The sequence below is a fragment of the Calonectris borealis genome, chromosome 17 (assembly GCF_964195595.1).
Source record: "Calonectris borealis chromosome 17, bCalBor7.hap1.2, whole genome shotgun sequence".
In the NCBI taxonomy this organism is placed as follows: domain Eukaryota; kingdom Metazoa; phylum Chordata; class Aves; order Procellariiformes; family Procellariidae; genus Calonectris; species Calonectris borealis.
The window spans coordinates 17,583,037-17,597,797 of NC_134328.1; the positions used below are offsets into that span (position 1 = coordinate 17,583,037).

The 14,761-nt window shown below is 42.8% G+C and overlaps 1 protein-coding gene across 7 annotated transcripts in view; it reads right to left on the bottom strand.

Annotated features, from left to right (window-relative positions):
* The window catches only part of RPRD1B (regulation of nuclear pre-mRNA domain containing 1B), a 74,504-nt gene that overhangs the window by 41,732 nt on the left and 18,011 nt on the right, over nucleotides 1-14,761 (bottom strand). The window contains exons 7-8 of one of the 7 annotated variants that reach the window (XM_075166946.1): nucleotides 8,309-8,364; nucleotides 6,822-6,910 (exon numbers count right to left, since the gene is read on the bottom strand). The exons of 4 other annotated variants lie outside the window; for them this stretch is intronic. In XM_075166946.1, coding sequence (XP_075023047.1) covers nucleotides 8,332-8,364 — 33 coding nt within the window. In that variant the 3' untranslated portion in view covers nucleotides 6,822-6,910; nucleotides 8,309-8,331. Of the gene's footprint in view, nucleotides 1-4,395; nucleotides 6,911-7,804; nucleotides 7,822-8,308; nucleotides 8,365-14,761 lie in introns of those variants that run through there. 2 more of the 7 variants (XM_075166947.1, XM_075166945.1) reach the window with 2 other exon arrangements.

Consider the following 14,761-nt stretch of genomic DNA (forward strand, 5'->3'; position numbering starts at 1 on the left):
GTTTGCCCCACACACCTCCTTAGTCGTCCTTTAAGGACTGCGAGAACAGCGTGACCGGTGCCGCAGGCGCCGGGGCCTTTCCCCGGGGAGAACAGGCACCGTCGGCTGCCACAGCTTGGGACGGCTTCCCTGCGCACATCCCTGGATCACCGAACGCTGTACTGTGCTACATCCATGAGACTCTTTGGCACTCTTGCCATGCAAGCGATAAACTATAAATTAAATATTTACAGCATCCATTGCACAGGAGAATTTGTAATTCAGCATTAGCCCAAGTGGCAAGGCAATGTGAGACTGTTTAGGTGTAGAGGAGAGGTTATTAATACATCTCAGCCCGCCAGAGATGCTGACTTGCCAAGAAGTGACTGTAAACTCATTTTAGACTTGAGGACCTTTAACTTACCTTCATTGATGGATCGAGACTAGGACAAACTACCATAAATCAGAGCGTGCACAAGTACAATTCTGTGGGATTTTCAAATCCCACCACCCCTCCAAAGTTCTCCCTCCTTCTCTGCGAACACAGACGCGTTTTTACACTCACTGAACCAACAGGACACCTGAGGCACCATCAAGCAGCAAGAGAAAAACACATAATAAAACCCAGATGGCAAGAGCTCCCGCTGCGCTCCCGCGGGAAGCCATCCCCCTTTTCCAAGACCACGGGAGGTGCAGGAGACACCACGGAGAGACGCTTCTTTCAGCGTGGCCATCGAGTGACAACTCAAACAGCCTTTCTGTGCCCGCCTGAACCCTTCACGCAGCCCCCAGGAGGGAAGAGCCCACCAGCCCAGCCCCGCGGTTTTGGTCCCGGCTCTCCTCTGCTCCACAGGGCAGGTCCCCGTCCTGTCCCTAGCACCGCTCCTGCCTGGGCTGGACTTCACACAGACAAACCAGTAAGGACACTGGCGAGAGCCAGCCAGGCACTTGCAGCAGACAAGCGTGCTTTCGGTCAGCCGCTTTTCTCTTCCCAGAAAGAAAAGACAAGACCCTAAATCTGCTTATGATTTATTATTAGTTCTCACACTGATTCATTTCAGCAGCAGCACGACACTTGACCACAGTCCCCAGCCAGGCTGCCATGCCACATCAAATCCCTGAGCGGAGGAAAACTCCGAGACATGTATTTGCAACCACTTTCAAGGGTCCAGGCTCGCTGGGGCTGCAGAATGCCTGCCCCTCAGGCTGCTGGGTGCTCGGTGGGTATTTCTGTGCGCAAAGCGCTCGTTTACCTTAAACATCTCCCTCCCGGGGCTGCACCGCTGGAACCCGCGCTGGCTGGTCCCACGGAGCCGCCCTGCCCGCCCCCGGCCGGCTGCCTGCCTGCTCGGGGATGGACGAGAAGCGGCCCCAGCTGCCGCCGCAGGCACCACGGGGCAGGGGCATCTGCAGCGCTTCACCGCCAGCTTCCTCCGCAAGCCCCAGAACAGCCACAGCAACACAGCCAAAGGGAAGCCGAGAGGAGATTTTGGGTTTTCCCCACTGCCGCTGGCAGTGTGGCTGGTCAAAACAAAACAGAAGACCCATCTGAGGCTACTTAATCTCCAAAGACAAGAATTAAGCTTCCCTCGCCCCAGAGCATCAGAAAAACTGTAAAAAGACACACAGTTTTAGGTGGAGAAAAACGTTTCATAGTTAACTCTGTGCCAAAAAAATATATGAGGCAGATGCACAACTGGGTGTCCTATATTAATACACACTTTAGCCTCTATTTCCTGGACAGCACACAAAGTATCTCAAAAACCATATCTGACAACGGCAGCAGAGTAGATGGTTGTCATCTGCTGTGGCAATTAGAGTGGCAGATGTCCCACCATCTCACTGGAACGGCTGCTTCATTGATTCACGCGGCAGAAGCCGGGCAGTTTAGTAACAAGAACGAGGGGATGCCAAGCACGGGATTCGGGGCATATTCCCCATGCTGCCGCTCCCTCCCCGGGTGAAGCCCACCTCCACGCCTCGTCTCCCACCCTTCGCATCGCTGCACTGCCCACCGGCGCAGGGCATTTTACAGCCAAGAGCACTGATCCCCTCCGTAAGGGTCTCGGACACTCCTGCATTAAAAGCCTCCTGCATTCTGGACCAGCATAACCATGAAGTTTCATCTGCTCCAGCATATGTGGAGGCTTGGTAGGGTATTAGCCTTTATTGAACTTCTTGCTAAACGGTGCCATGTGAAACCCCTACTGAAAATACAAATAAAGAAACAATTTTCTACGTACTGTTGCCTTCCAGCAGACTTTTCACACGACTCCTGCAAGTGGAAAAAGAGGGGAAGGAAGGAGAAGGGAAAGGCTGCGGCGACTCTCTAGAAGACACGAAGGCATTTACGTTGTAATTCACACTCATTTCCTTTCAATCCTCTTTCCACAAGACCTTGCTTTTCACAATATAATCCCTTAAAGAAGCTTATTTGCTTCTTGGGTTTTCTAGAGAAGCCCTGAGCTGGACACCTCACCAAGCCTCTCCACGTGCTCAGCGTGCTGGCACGGAGGCCCTCTCCTGCATGTCCTAGATCCTCTCGCAGCAAGCATAAAGCCGCGAAATACAAGCCTGCAAGTATGTAAAACCTCAAACTTTGATTCTTCCTTTCCCGATCAGGTGCTGCTCAACCGAGCCAACCCTCCCCATCGTCCATCACACGGCCTCCTGCACTGTGAAAGCACCCCCGCCGCTTTCCATCTGAGACTCTTTACTTGCCATATTTTAACAGGAACACTTCTATCCTTCTGCTTTATAAACCACTGATTCAAACTTCACTTTCATTTTACTCGGCTATGCAGACAAGAATTTACTTTCTGAGATGGTACAAAAATAATACTTTCGGTGCTAATGCAAAATTATCTTTGTCTTGCAGCAATACCGAACCTCCAAGGCTTCCAAAGCTTCCCAGTTTTTCTGGCCCATTTTCCTTGCTTGATTATCCAAAAATCTCCAAAATACGACTAGCCCTAGGAAACTTGGTGGACTCCAACCTCACAAACCATAGCAAGGTTCACACAGGAAAAAGGCAGCCGATGCCTGTGGCACTTCCCTAGCAGCAAGTGAAATCCCTGGCAAACGCATGTCCCAGTCACTCCGCTAACGGACCCTCATAGCGTCTATGGCGACGTTCCATTCAAATGTTTTACAAGATCATTTTTCTTCAGATGGCATGAGGTGCAGTTTATACTTTTTCTATCTAATCTTTAAGAGAAACATACACGAAGTTTAGAACTGACCAGGGAACGTATCGGCATTTGGCCCGAGTAAGCAACTGGACTAAGCCCACAGCAATCTTGCTCCGGGGCGAGACGTCGGGCGCCAGGCAGCACGGCTGCTCACCACCTCCACTGCTCTGAAGCTACGCCAGCCTTGCCTTCTCATCGCCATTATAACCTCGATCTTTACCCAGGATCGAGTTCCCCCCTTCTACAGACGCGTAAGCCAACATGAGTTCGTTACACAGCAACACCTGGGGAGTACGCAGCGTGAAGGGAACACACACCAGTCCACTGAAGTAGTTAACTCCATTGGAAGTTGCATAACAGTCAAATATTTTTGGAGGCATTTGTTTCAGCTCTTAAAAAAAAAAATTCTCAAAGGCAAGAAAGGACATCCAGTACCTAGCCACATTTTACGTCTTTGAAAACCTCACTCTAGTTCCTACAAAACACGATACAAAGGTGGCTTTTCACTGGAAGGAATCACATCAGACTCCCTCCTGCTGTGTATCAAACTTCTGCAAGCCCTTTATGAAAGTAGTACTAAATATAGTCTCTTTAATAGAAGATTTGTAAATTGGTATAAAAATGTAAGCAGCTTTTCAGATATTCTCCAAGGCATATGAAACAATCACTAAGTTTGCCCAAAGAGACCACTGTAGAGTAGTTAATCAGAGTGAAGAACCCATAAGCCCCCCTCAGCCCTCTAAGAGAATTAACACCCAGCAAGAGGTGAAGACCCCCCTCCTCTACAGCAGAAAGGCTTCGATCCTGCTGTAACAGCAGCTCTTGATGCTCGTTACCTGGCTTCCAGGTTTGGCTTTTGTTTGTTTCTTTGTATTTTTTTAAGAGTAATTATTTACATGTCATCCATATAACCTGAGAGAAGTTGTTAGTCTTCTGTACCCTGTGCCCCTCAAATCAGAGGTTAGTGCAGGGGAGCATATTTTATTTTGGTCGTTGCGATAATCACCTGGGAAAGCTGCATATTGATTTGGTTTATAAGCTGTCAGAAAGCGTGACTGTAATTTGACAAACTCAGATGATACTCTACATCTACAAACTCTAATGCAAGGACCATTCAGCAGCCACTGCCTCTGATTTTAGAGGGGAAAAAAAAAAACAAAACAAAGCCCATGGCGTGCCAGAGCAACACCTGCATTGTGGAAAAAAAAAAGTAAAACCACTACTATTCAACGACACCCTCTTTATTCAAAAATAGATATCTATGAGACATTTCAGAATATACTGCTGTCACAAATGGCAGCCTATATGTCTAAATTAATTCCTAAAGCAATTCATATACGGATTTAAGCTTTTGTTAAAAAAAGACACACCTTGGGGAAATCTGTTTAACCTTGAGAGAATGTCACCCAGTTCACCAGATGCCCTTTGCCCAAAAAGTAAAACAAATAAAATTAAAAACCACAAGACTTCATTTAAATTAAGCAAAATAAAACACACACATATATTTGGAAAAAAAATCAAAACAATTAAAAAAAAAAAAAAGACATACAACTCTCTCACAGAAGATCTGCCCAAAACAACAGCGTGAGATGTCAACACATTTGTCTACATAATTTTTTTTTATGACAGCTTTTTTGTCCTATAATGGATACACATTCAATTGTTGGTCAAAATAATTACTGGTTAAAACAGCCTCAGGGTAACTCCATGAGCTGAGACAGGATAGAAATGAGTCTTTTGGTTTGGGTTTTTGAGGTTTGGTGGGGGTTTTTTTGTTTTTCATTTTTGGCAAAAGCAGAGAGAATGTACAGTGTTTTATCTAAATAATGTTGGACCATAAAACACTGTACAATCAAGCCAATTCATGGAAAGACTAGTTCTGCCACTGGAAAATTTCCTGTAAACTAAAGAGAAAAACATATTTCTTGGCTGGGCAGTAAGGGTGCAAGGAATTTTAAAAAAAGGACAAAATGAAGTGTCAGTCAGAAAAGGATATGAGCTTCTTAACAACTTAATGGCCAAAAAATGCTGTATTATTTGTTTTAACTGAATGCTGAATAGGACTTCTGAATACCCTGTAAAATAAATTAATGAGGACACAGAACAAGCGTTGCATTTCTGTAGGTTTCCTCTCATGTCCTTGACAACAGCAGCTTAAGACTATAGGGAGGCACAAACACAGCACATCACTTCAACTAATTTCAGCCTCTGTGTTACAAAACCTGTATTATCAGATCAAGTGTTTCCAGAAACTTAAAATGTTTTATAGTGAGAAGTGCTAAATTGAAACAGAATTGTTATCCAAATTGGAATGGTTTTCAGTGATCAGAGTCCAGCTTGTTAGACCTAACACACAAAATGAAATGCAACTACACCCACAGCAGCTAAAACATTAGCTAGCAACATAATGGAATTAAGAATATTTTAAATTTGCCGTCTTTTTTTTCTCTTTCCTGACTTTTCCCGATTATAAAAATCAACTCACAATAATCTGTGACACAAAATTAAGTACATCCTTCTAATATCTACATGCATGGACATGGTACATGTGCATACAGGATATGTGCATATATATGGGTCTATTTTCTATATAAATAAGTATTTATACCACATTTAACTTCTGTTCATCAAATAACTTCACTAAAGCTATGGAGAGAATTTATAGAATAGTATTTTCAATGTAACCATCCTCAGAGTGGATCAGGCAGGGCCTGTCACTGGGATATCACCAGTTGCAATACACCATTCCAACCTCTCAGTTCATTAAGCCAAAGCTTCTGTGACCATCTGATTTTGTATAATGAAGAGGATAAATGTGGTATAAATCTAAGCTAGCGCAAAATTTGCTTCCATTCTCATTTAGGTAACATCCAGTTCTGCATTGCTCAGCAGAGTGTAAATTATGAAGCTATCTCTAGTTCACAAAGAAAAGATGCGTATTTTTATTGCCTGTGGTGGGTTTCCATTTACGTACATGCCAAATAGGAACTACCTTCATGTCAGTCCCACCACAGAATGAGGAACTGTAGATTCAAGAAAAATATTTCTCTCTACCATTGTTCAGTAGATGCCGCCTTCTTACGCTGCCATGGTACAGTCTCTGCATACACACACATCCCTACGAAGCCCGCTAGCCACTCTACTGCTCTCAGAGATGAGGTTCAGAAACCCAACTAAAACAGACAAGACTTATTCAGAAATAATACGATACTTTTACAGAGAAAAATGTTATATGGTCAACCTGTTTTTGAAAACTTTTCAGGTATATATGTACATGATTCTCATGACTTTTGTGGGGGTGACAAGTGCTAAGAGCAAACAGCAACTAAAGAGTATGGAAAAATATGAGAAAAGTTTGCCTATACGGACTATCCCCACTCCCTTCAGAGCTCACAAGAACTCGCTCTTTTTCCTCCCCTCAACGTGAGCCAGTGTACACAGAGAGAGGGTGAGCATGAGCAGCCAAGAGGTTGAAAGCAGGGTCTGCAAGTTCCTTCCTACTGTAGATCTTGGAAGACTGGATTTCCAGTCAACACCAGAGTCTTCTTACTTCTGCTGGTAATAATGGAAACTGGGGGACACCATTTGTTCTAGTCTGTTGAAAACAGGTCACCAGCAGACGGCAGAGGTGCCAGACCTCCTGTGACATTGGGCAGCAGTGACAGATCTGGAAGGCTCTGGATGTGGGATTTCAGCTCCTTGCGGACCTGGGTTACCCGAGCAAGCTTCTGTTTATATTCCTGAGGGAAAGAGACAAGAGAACGAAGATTAAGCACAGGTCAATTAACAGTGCTTTTAGTTAAGCTAGGAGTATTTTCCAGGTGAGGATTCTGGGGGGAGGTGGCAAGGCACTGGCTCTCTGAGCAACTGCTGGCACAACTGCAGACCCTGTCACCTGCACCCAAATTCACAGCCAGGTACCAACAGAAAGTCCACAAGCTTTGGCATCCCAAAACCACTAATCCTGCCCTGGAAGCTATGTAAAATGCCCCCAAACCTGCACCCACTGGCGCCTGGTAGAGTATCTGAGAGAAGTGTCATTACATAGCTGCTCTACTCTTGTATTCTTCCCCAGGCTACCGACCTCCACCCGCGGCCGGAGGAGGAACACGCGTTCCTCTGCTGACAAAGGCAGCAGGCTGAGGTACGCCAGAGGTATTAGTATTACTATGCTGCTAAAATGCTCGGGTTTTTTCAAGCTTGATCAATTTGGAATATTTAGATAATCCGGTTTTCCCTTTCAAGTCATTAAATCAAAACCAAGTTTTGGTTGCGAAATAGGGTTGTTAGACAAGTCATGATAGCAACCACACAGCTGTACCATGAGACTGGCATGTCAGCAAACAACACAGAAATATGTGTACGATCACTAAATGTAAACCAGAGAAAGACACATCCACACTGGATTGAAACCAAGCAAAATATAGACACTAAAATTTTCAGAATTTTATTACTAAGGGAGAAAAACAGTAAGTGAAAAATCCATGAAGAGGAAACTTGCAAGTAGTTTTTCCACAAATGAGGTCTGGATTGAGCATTAAAACTCCAGTAAGAAACATCTATCAATCTTCAGAAATCTCCACAATCTAAGAGACACCAGGTAACAGTGACTAGTATTGCATAATGAGAAGACAGAGGAAGAGTTTGGACCCTGAAAATGAAAGACCGACCCATACCTTGTTAAATTATGTTTAGAGGCCATTTAAGAGCAGACCAACACATACCCAAGTTAACTAACACAGAAGCTCAATTTAAGATTGATGTTTATATAATTTTCAGAGTTTTGTGATTCTAAAGATTTATGTAACAGTCACAGAAGATGGCTATTTAAGTAATAAAAAAACAGTATCACATAATTTCTTTTGGAATGCACCAGTCTTTACCCAACTGCGCATGGCATATTTTTCATGGCATCTCCAGAATGCAGGAAACAATGAACTTAAGAAAAATAGTACACAGAGTAGGCTTCCATACAGTCAGCTGTAATATTAACTTATTTTTCATTTCTTAATTACTTGGCAAAGAGAACAGTTTACCAGAGAACAGAAGTTTATCTTTAAAAATCAAATAAAACTAGGCACACATTTAATCAAAACATCTTTCTGAAGAGTTTAGAACTTTAATCCAGTCCTTCTAACCTTCTCAATGATGGAAATTCTCTTCACCTTCTCCAAATATCAAAGCAGAGCAGTTCCTGTGGGGTTACAAGCAATGAGTTTACACCCTCTGTGTTTCATTACTTTGAATTAGAATAGTGAGAGCAGCAGTCGATTGCAACAACTCAGAATACCCCTATGCCTGGAATGGCTATATAAATATATTCCATAAATTTCCTGCCAGCACCAAATAAGAATGTCCTTTAACAGCCTATTTCAAACTTAAATCCTTTTGTGAGGCTCAGCAAGTTAACGTACCATCATAACCAAACACTTTTGTTAACATACATAGGATATATACTGAAATAATCAAGTTCACACAAAGCTCTACCAGCTTCATAAACTGAAGTGTACTGTTCACAACAAAAGGAACTCAGGAGAAGGTGTGCCCATTAATTTAGGATTGCGAGGATTTGTTTTGTTTTAATGGAAGACAAAGAATCAGGATCAAAATAAGAATGCACCCCACATCCCTAGTTATACCATTTTGGGAAATACTTAAATAAGGAAACAAGTCAAGAAAGTCACATTATGAAGACAGAGAACAAAAACAGGAAAAAAAAACCAGATTTTTAAGCATGAATACAGAACAAAAGCAGATAAAGAGGAAAGCCATGGAAGTACTGGATTTCGACACTTAGCGTACTTCTCCGAGAGAACGTGGAAGCCAATACTGGGGAAAGAGAGAGATGGTAAATGGAGTACTCTGCTCAAGGCTGGCACCTCACCATTAATGTGAGGCAGGGAGACAGCAGAACACCAGCTCCCGCACATACGGGATAGAGACAGCAAAAACATTTATTGTATTCCAAATGCCTACAGATAGAAGGTGGAAGAGGCTGGATTCAGAGACGGCTTTCTTTTCCCCAAAAAAGACTGTCTTAAAAAAAAATTTTTAAAAGTCGTAATTCAGGACGTTGTCAGGGAGTGATGGATACCAAGCCAGGCAAGAAAGGGCAGCGCTTTTTCAAGAATGCCAAACTCTGTCAAGAGTGAATATCGGCAGAATTTTTTTTTGCTGGAGTAATTCTTACTAAAGATAGAAAAGAAATCAAGAAGGGCAAGGCAGCTGGCAAGTCCTCCAAGTCTGATAAATGGGGTAGAAGGTGAAAATTCCAAGCATAAGCCAAGAAAATATCTCAAATACTGCTTGAATTGCCAAGATCCACACAGAAGAATTCTGTAAAAACAGATACAATGCAATGTCTACCTCCATGGGAAGACTGACGTCTTGCCACTTTCAGGGCAAAACTGACAGAAGGACCAGGATACGCTACTTCTAGTAGGCAATTAGGACTAGGACACCATGGTTTTTTTGCTGAAGACCGTTTGTGTGACTACTACAATTGTATTAGATCCAAACAATATTTCTTTCCTGATAGAACTATTTAGGGGAGTGAGAATTTTTGCAATGCCTTGCTTGATAGCCCAGCTCTGAGAAAACATGTCGACAAATGAAGAACCACTAAGATGCATGCAAACCGTACTTCTGTTCTGGTTTTTATGCTATGGCAAACATACAGACTGAGAAGCAATTCCTCTACACATTAACAGCAGCAACCTGTTCCCAGATTTACAATTAACAGCTTCAAATGTTTAGGAAAATACTGCTTTTAACTTATCCTCATTTTCAGGGATATGCTACATTGAGAGCTACACAGAGTACTGAGCTATCAGAAATACCTTCTCAATTTGCACAGAGACTTTTGTACGTATATGACGACAAAAAAAAAAACAAGTCACCTTAAGAAGCACATCTGTTCAATTCTAAGTAATTCTTCTCTACCAGTAGGTTAATGCAGGCATTAACACAAAAGTTTTTGGTAAAGCAGTGAGGCCTAAATCCTATCTGTTACAAGAAAAAAAGACTCACAAGAGTCAGCAACAGCCCCAAAACCATTAAAAACTCTGGCTCAGAAAAATATCACTGAATTCAGGAATGGAAATAATGTTCTAAGGGAATAATCCAGGAACCAAGATTTCCTAGAAGAGATGAACACTTGCCGGACAGATTTGATACGCAACACAGACTACGTCAGAGAACTGTCTCCTGCATGCTCAACACTTTCCATCTGCTCTGGTACCGAAAGGTCGTGCTGATTCGTGGCAGAGCAGAAAAGGACTTGAGACGGGACACCGAGGCTGGGCCAGGGAGCGCTGACTGCACTGAAGCACCTGGCCGGCACACCAAGCCAAGAACAAGGCCACGATCTAAAGACGGGGTATCGAAGACACAGCCTGGAGGCAGCCCACCGCTTCTGGGCCGCTGCTCCTAGGAGTGGAGAATTCTGAAGTCCCACTGCAACATGGAAGAAGCACCTACCAGGGAGACACAATCCTTCATATGCACGCTTATTTGTATTTGCCATTTGTACTATTCAGGAACATACCCCAACTCCACTCAGGGATATGCGTAAGCAGAGACACGAAACTCCCTTCCAGGCTCAGGGGCTTTTCTTTTTCCACAAACCGAGTTGTGGCCATATTCTCAATGTAGGACTCTGGAAGCAGGTTTTATGGAAAACCATGTTTTTCATTTAGCCCCTTTACACGACATGCTTTGAAACTGCATCTTGCAGATTTTTGCATAAGGTCCCTCCATTCTATAAAACTGAAAAAATATGAAGTGCACTTAAAAAACCCCACTGCTTTCTGAGGTCTTAGCTTGTACTCTGTGTATCTAGCTAATTGCCTTGCTGCATAGTAAGCTTTCATTAAGATTAATAGTATTTGGATGCTATTTGCTTTTTTTAGACAAAATAATGAGATCTTTGCTGTAAGCAGGAGTTTCAGGATAATACAGAAAAAACTGGCACTGCGCCACATGAATGCTTTTGCTAATCAACATTCCCTTTCAGTATGCAGGGTTCTACATCCACAGTGGCCAAGTGAATTAGATACTTAGCCCTTAAAACAAATGCAAAATCAGAATCAAGCACCACTGAACGAATCTGATGGAAGCGTTTCATTCAAAAGAAGCCTTGCTTGAACGTTATAAAACAGACTGTAATCGACACGACAGGAAATTAATTCTGAGGACTGCTGCATGGCTTGGTTCACCTTGTTGAGTTACACAGCACAGACTTCATTTTATTTTAGCTTAGAATTTGCACTGGACACTTCCATTCCTCTGCTGGGTCAAGCAGTAACATGCTGTAAGTCATCACAGCAATTGCATCTACTGAAAAACATCTAGTTAAGCATTAATCAGAATTTAGAAAGTGCATAGGAAGAGCAGCAAGTCAGTCTCAGTTTTGATATGCTGTAGCCTGAACCAGATGTATGAAAGCAAAAGACCACAGAAGGCAGGGAAAAAAATGCACCAGAGGCTCGACCAAAAATCTGAAAAGAGTACACAGTGAAGCGAGAGGTGTGACAGTAATATGTTTATATGGTCATGTAAAATCTCTGTATAAAACCTTAAATATACAACACTAATATAGCAGGTTGATTAGGTATTCCTCAGCTTTTGCTGCTTGCCACTTAACCTATGTAAAGTACTTTTAAAACATACTCATTAAAACATGTTAGAATAAAAATGTCACAATAACAGCATATTTATAAGAAATTACCAATATGAAGGGTGTTGGGAGAAAATACCAAAAATGAAAAGCTTTCTGAAGCAAGGATAGTCAAGCTCCTGCTCAGTGAGTATGTGAACAGCACAAGTAAGCTCTCGTCTTACATCCTGACAGAATATTCAGACACAGCACATCAAAATTAGAATAGTAAGGCTTTTTTTGTTTTGCTTTGTTGGGTGGGGTTTTTTTGTTTGTGGTGGGTTTTTTTGTTTGTTTGGGGGTTTTTTTTGTCCTCAAAAGGTTGCTCTTTACTATCTAAGAAAGCATGGATTATTATTAACCAGTATTGCCAGTATATATACACTTAAGCGGACAAACCAACTTTTTTTTTTTTTTTGTAGCATAGACGATTTCTTAGGTAACTTTCAAAAAAGCCTACCATTTGATTTCAGTTCCATGCTCAAGAACAACTCTGTACAGAAGATGCCCAGTTTACATGCTACATATATGTTCACTCCACCTCCTGCCAGGCTATTCCTTTTGGCCTTTTCAAAAGCACTTCAAAATTCCCCTTCTCCAATGTAAAGTGTGCCAAGTGCATCAGCACTTTTCTCCCGCCTTCAAACCCACCTCCTTCCACATTCTCTCAAGTGTCATGTTTGAATAAGCCCAGTTTTAAAACCATCTTCAATCCTGTATTTCATACTGTATAAGCGTAAATCAGTCTTCCCCACATGGCGGTGGAAGGCATTGGCCAGTGGGCTAAGCAGAATTACTAACAGTTCAATTGGCGGGTGGGGGGAACAGCTTTCTCCACAGCAGTTATAACCACCGAAACCTCACAGAAAGCAAATTTTGAAGAGTCTGTCTGCAAAACAGACATGAATTTGCCTTGTAAAGAAACCCTGCAGTTCTAGAAATAAAAGCAGTTTTGGTAAAAAGAAGGCAGCTAACAAACATTCACACAAAAATCAAGAGAGAAAAGAACCAGAAACAAAACATTAATTATCCATAAACTTGCTTTCTTCCATGCAAATTCAACCAAACACAATTTAGAGATTAGACACATTTAAGGCCTGATCCAGAGCCCAAAGTCCTCTGAAATAGTTTGTCTGGACACTTGCTGGACTAGGACACACATGCCACCTTGAAAAAGACCTGCATCTGCTCTGGTGCAGTTAGGCAGCTGCACAGGCAGCAAGGCTGCCCTGCTCCTCCTCCTTTGCAGGGCTAACCAGTGCAAGCCCAGCACCGCGCTGAAACGGCCTCTTGGCAAAGCAGCCACAAACCCGCGGAGAAGAGCGCAGAAATGCCTACAGCTGCACAGCACATCATCTGTGTTCTGACATCCTGACTGCAGGAGCGTGTCTTTTAGTGCCAAGGGGACAGAATATTCTCCAGTACCTGGCAGAACTCAAAAGCAACCGTGCAGTCAGCAAATGCCTCGAGGGGTTCTTAACAGCTGCACATTCAATTTGCCCCTGCAAGAAGTCAGATAACAGAGAGGAAAAAGCCTTCCATTTCACAAGTTCAGTGCAGCAGAACCCACCTCAAAAGCAAAGTGAAAACAAAGGCTAGTGGTGAAGCCAGTTTTTGTTATTTTGCAGCAGCACTAAACCAACAAACCTGAGGTTAATATAAAATGCATCTGAAAGATGCAGTCCAGGAATCAGAGCTTGAATTATACATGTCCTTACAGAGCTAAGTTCATTTTCATACCTTAAATTTGTTCACAGTCTTGCTCTTTTAAATTTGACAAGGCTTCTTTCTTTTGCGGCATCATTCATTACGCTTCACCAGAGGTGGCATTTCTGCTCTTGGCACAATTACATGCTCTGAAACCACAACTTGTCTCCTTGCTCTCCTCTTCACTGAGGACAACTTTAAGTTGTCCATAGAAGAGTCAGCAACAGAGGCCTCTACAGAGCATTTCTCCAGCTGCTGGAGATGCCTCCTCCGCATCTACTGGCCTTTGCAATCTTTAAAAGCTCTCTAAGAATTAGGCCAGGCTGCCACTGTACAATGGCAACGAAACCTGGCTTCATTTGCAACATATCCTTCCCACAATAAACATTGGGAGGGCGCAAATGATGTTCATGACAAAAGTCAACTTTTAGGGCACAAGCAAACAGCTACATGTTCACCCCTCTTCAAGCATCTTCATGCTTTTGATTGCTAAGCAGAAGAGTAGTTATATACTGGTTTATTTCAGTAAAATGCATAAAAACATTAAAATTGGATTATTTTTATTTGCCTTTTTTTTTTGTATGTTTTCATTTGCAGTACTACTATAATTATGAATGCCTACAAGTACCTACAAAGAAGAAGAAATTACATCTTTGCATCGTGCAAAGAAACACAGCTGTTGCCTCGAGCCATATACCGCACAACAGAACCAGATTCACCACAATGTTTATTGTATCACTATGGAACAGCGTCCCTCTTGTCCCACACCCAAAGGCACGACTGGCTCACAGCTGGAAATACTGATGTACAGTTAGTCACTTTTTGCCATGTTAATCAGCAGTTCAGTTTTATAGACCTGAGCATGACACTCTTTGCCTGGGTGCTCCCGTCCAGGATGTTCTTGCCCTGCCCAGGGTGTAGAGCAGGAGACCTCCCTGCGCTGCGTAGTTCCCACAGCTATCTCCTGCTACTTGCACGCATGTAAATACTGACATTTTTGTTTCCTGGCTGAAAAACTAAAACATCATCTCTTCTTCCCTGCCTAAACCACTGAAATTAATGTACGACAACCCAAGAATTCTTGTCTGCGAGGAACGGAGCAGCCACAAAGGCATGCCAACAGTGACATGCAACAAAAACCTAAGCAGTGGAAGCAACACAGCAATAAATTGCATATTAACCCGCTGAACTAAATCGTATTTCAAGAAAATGTGTAGTGCCGGGCAGT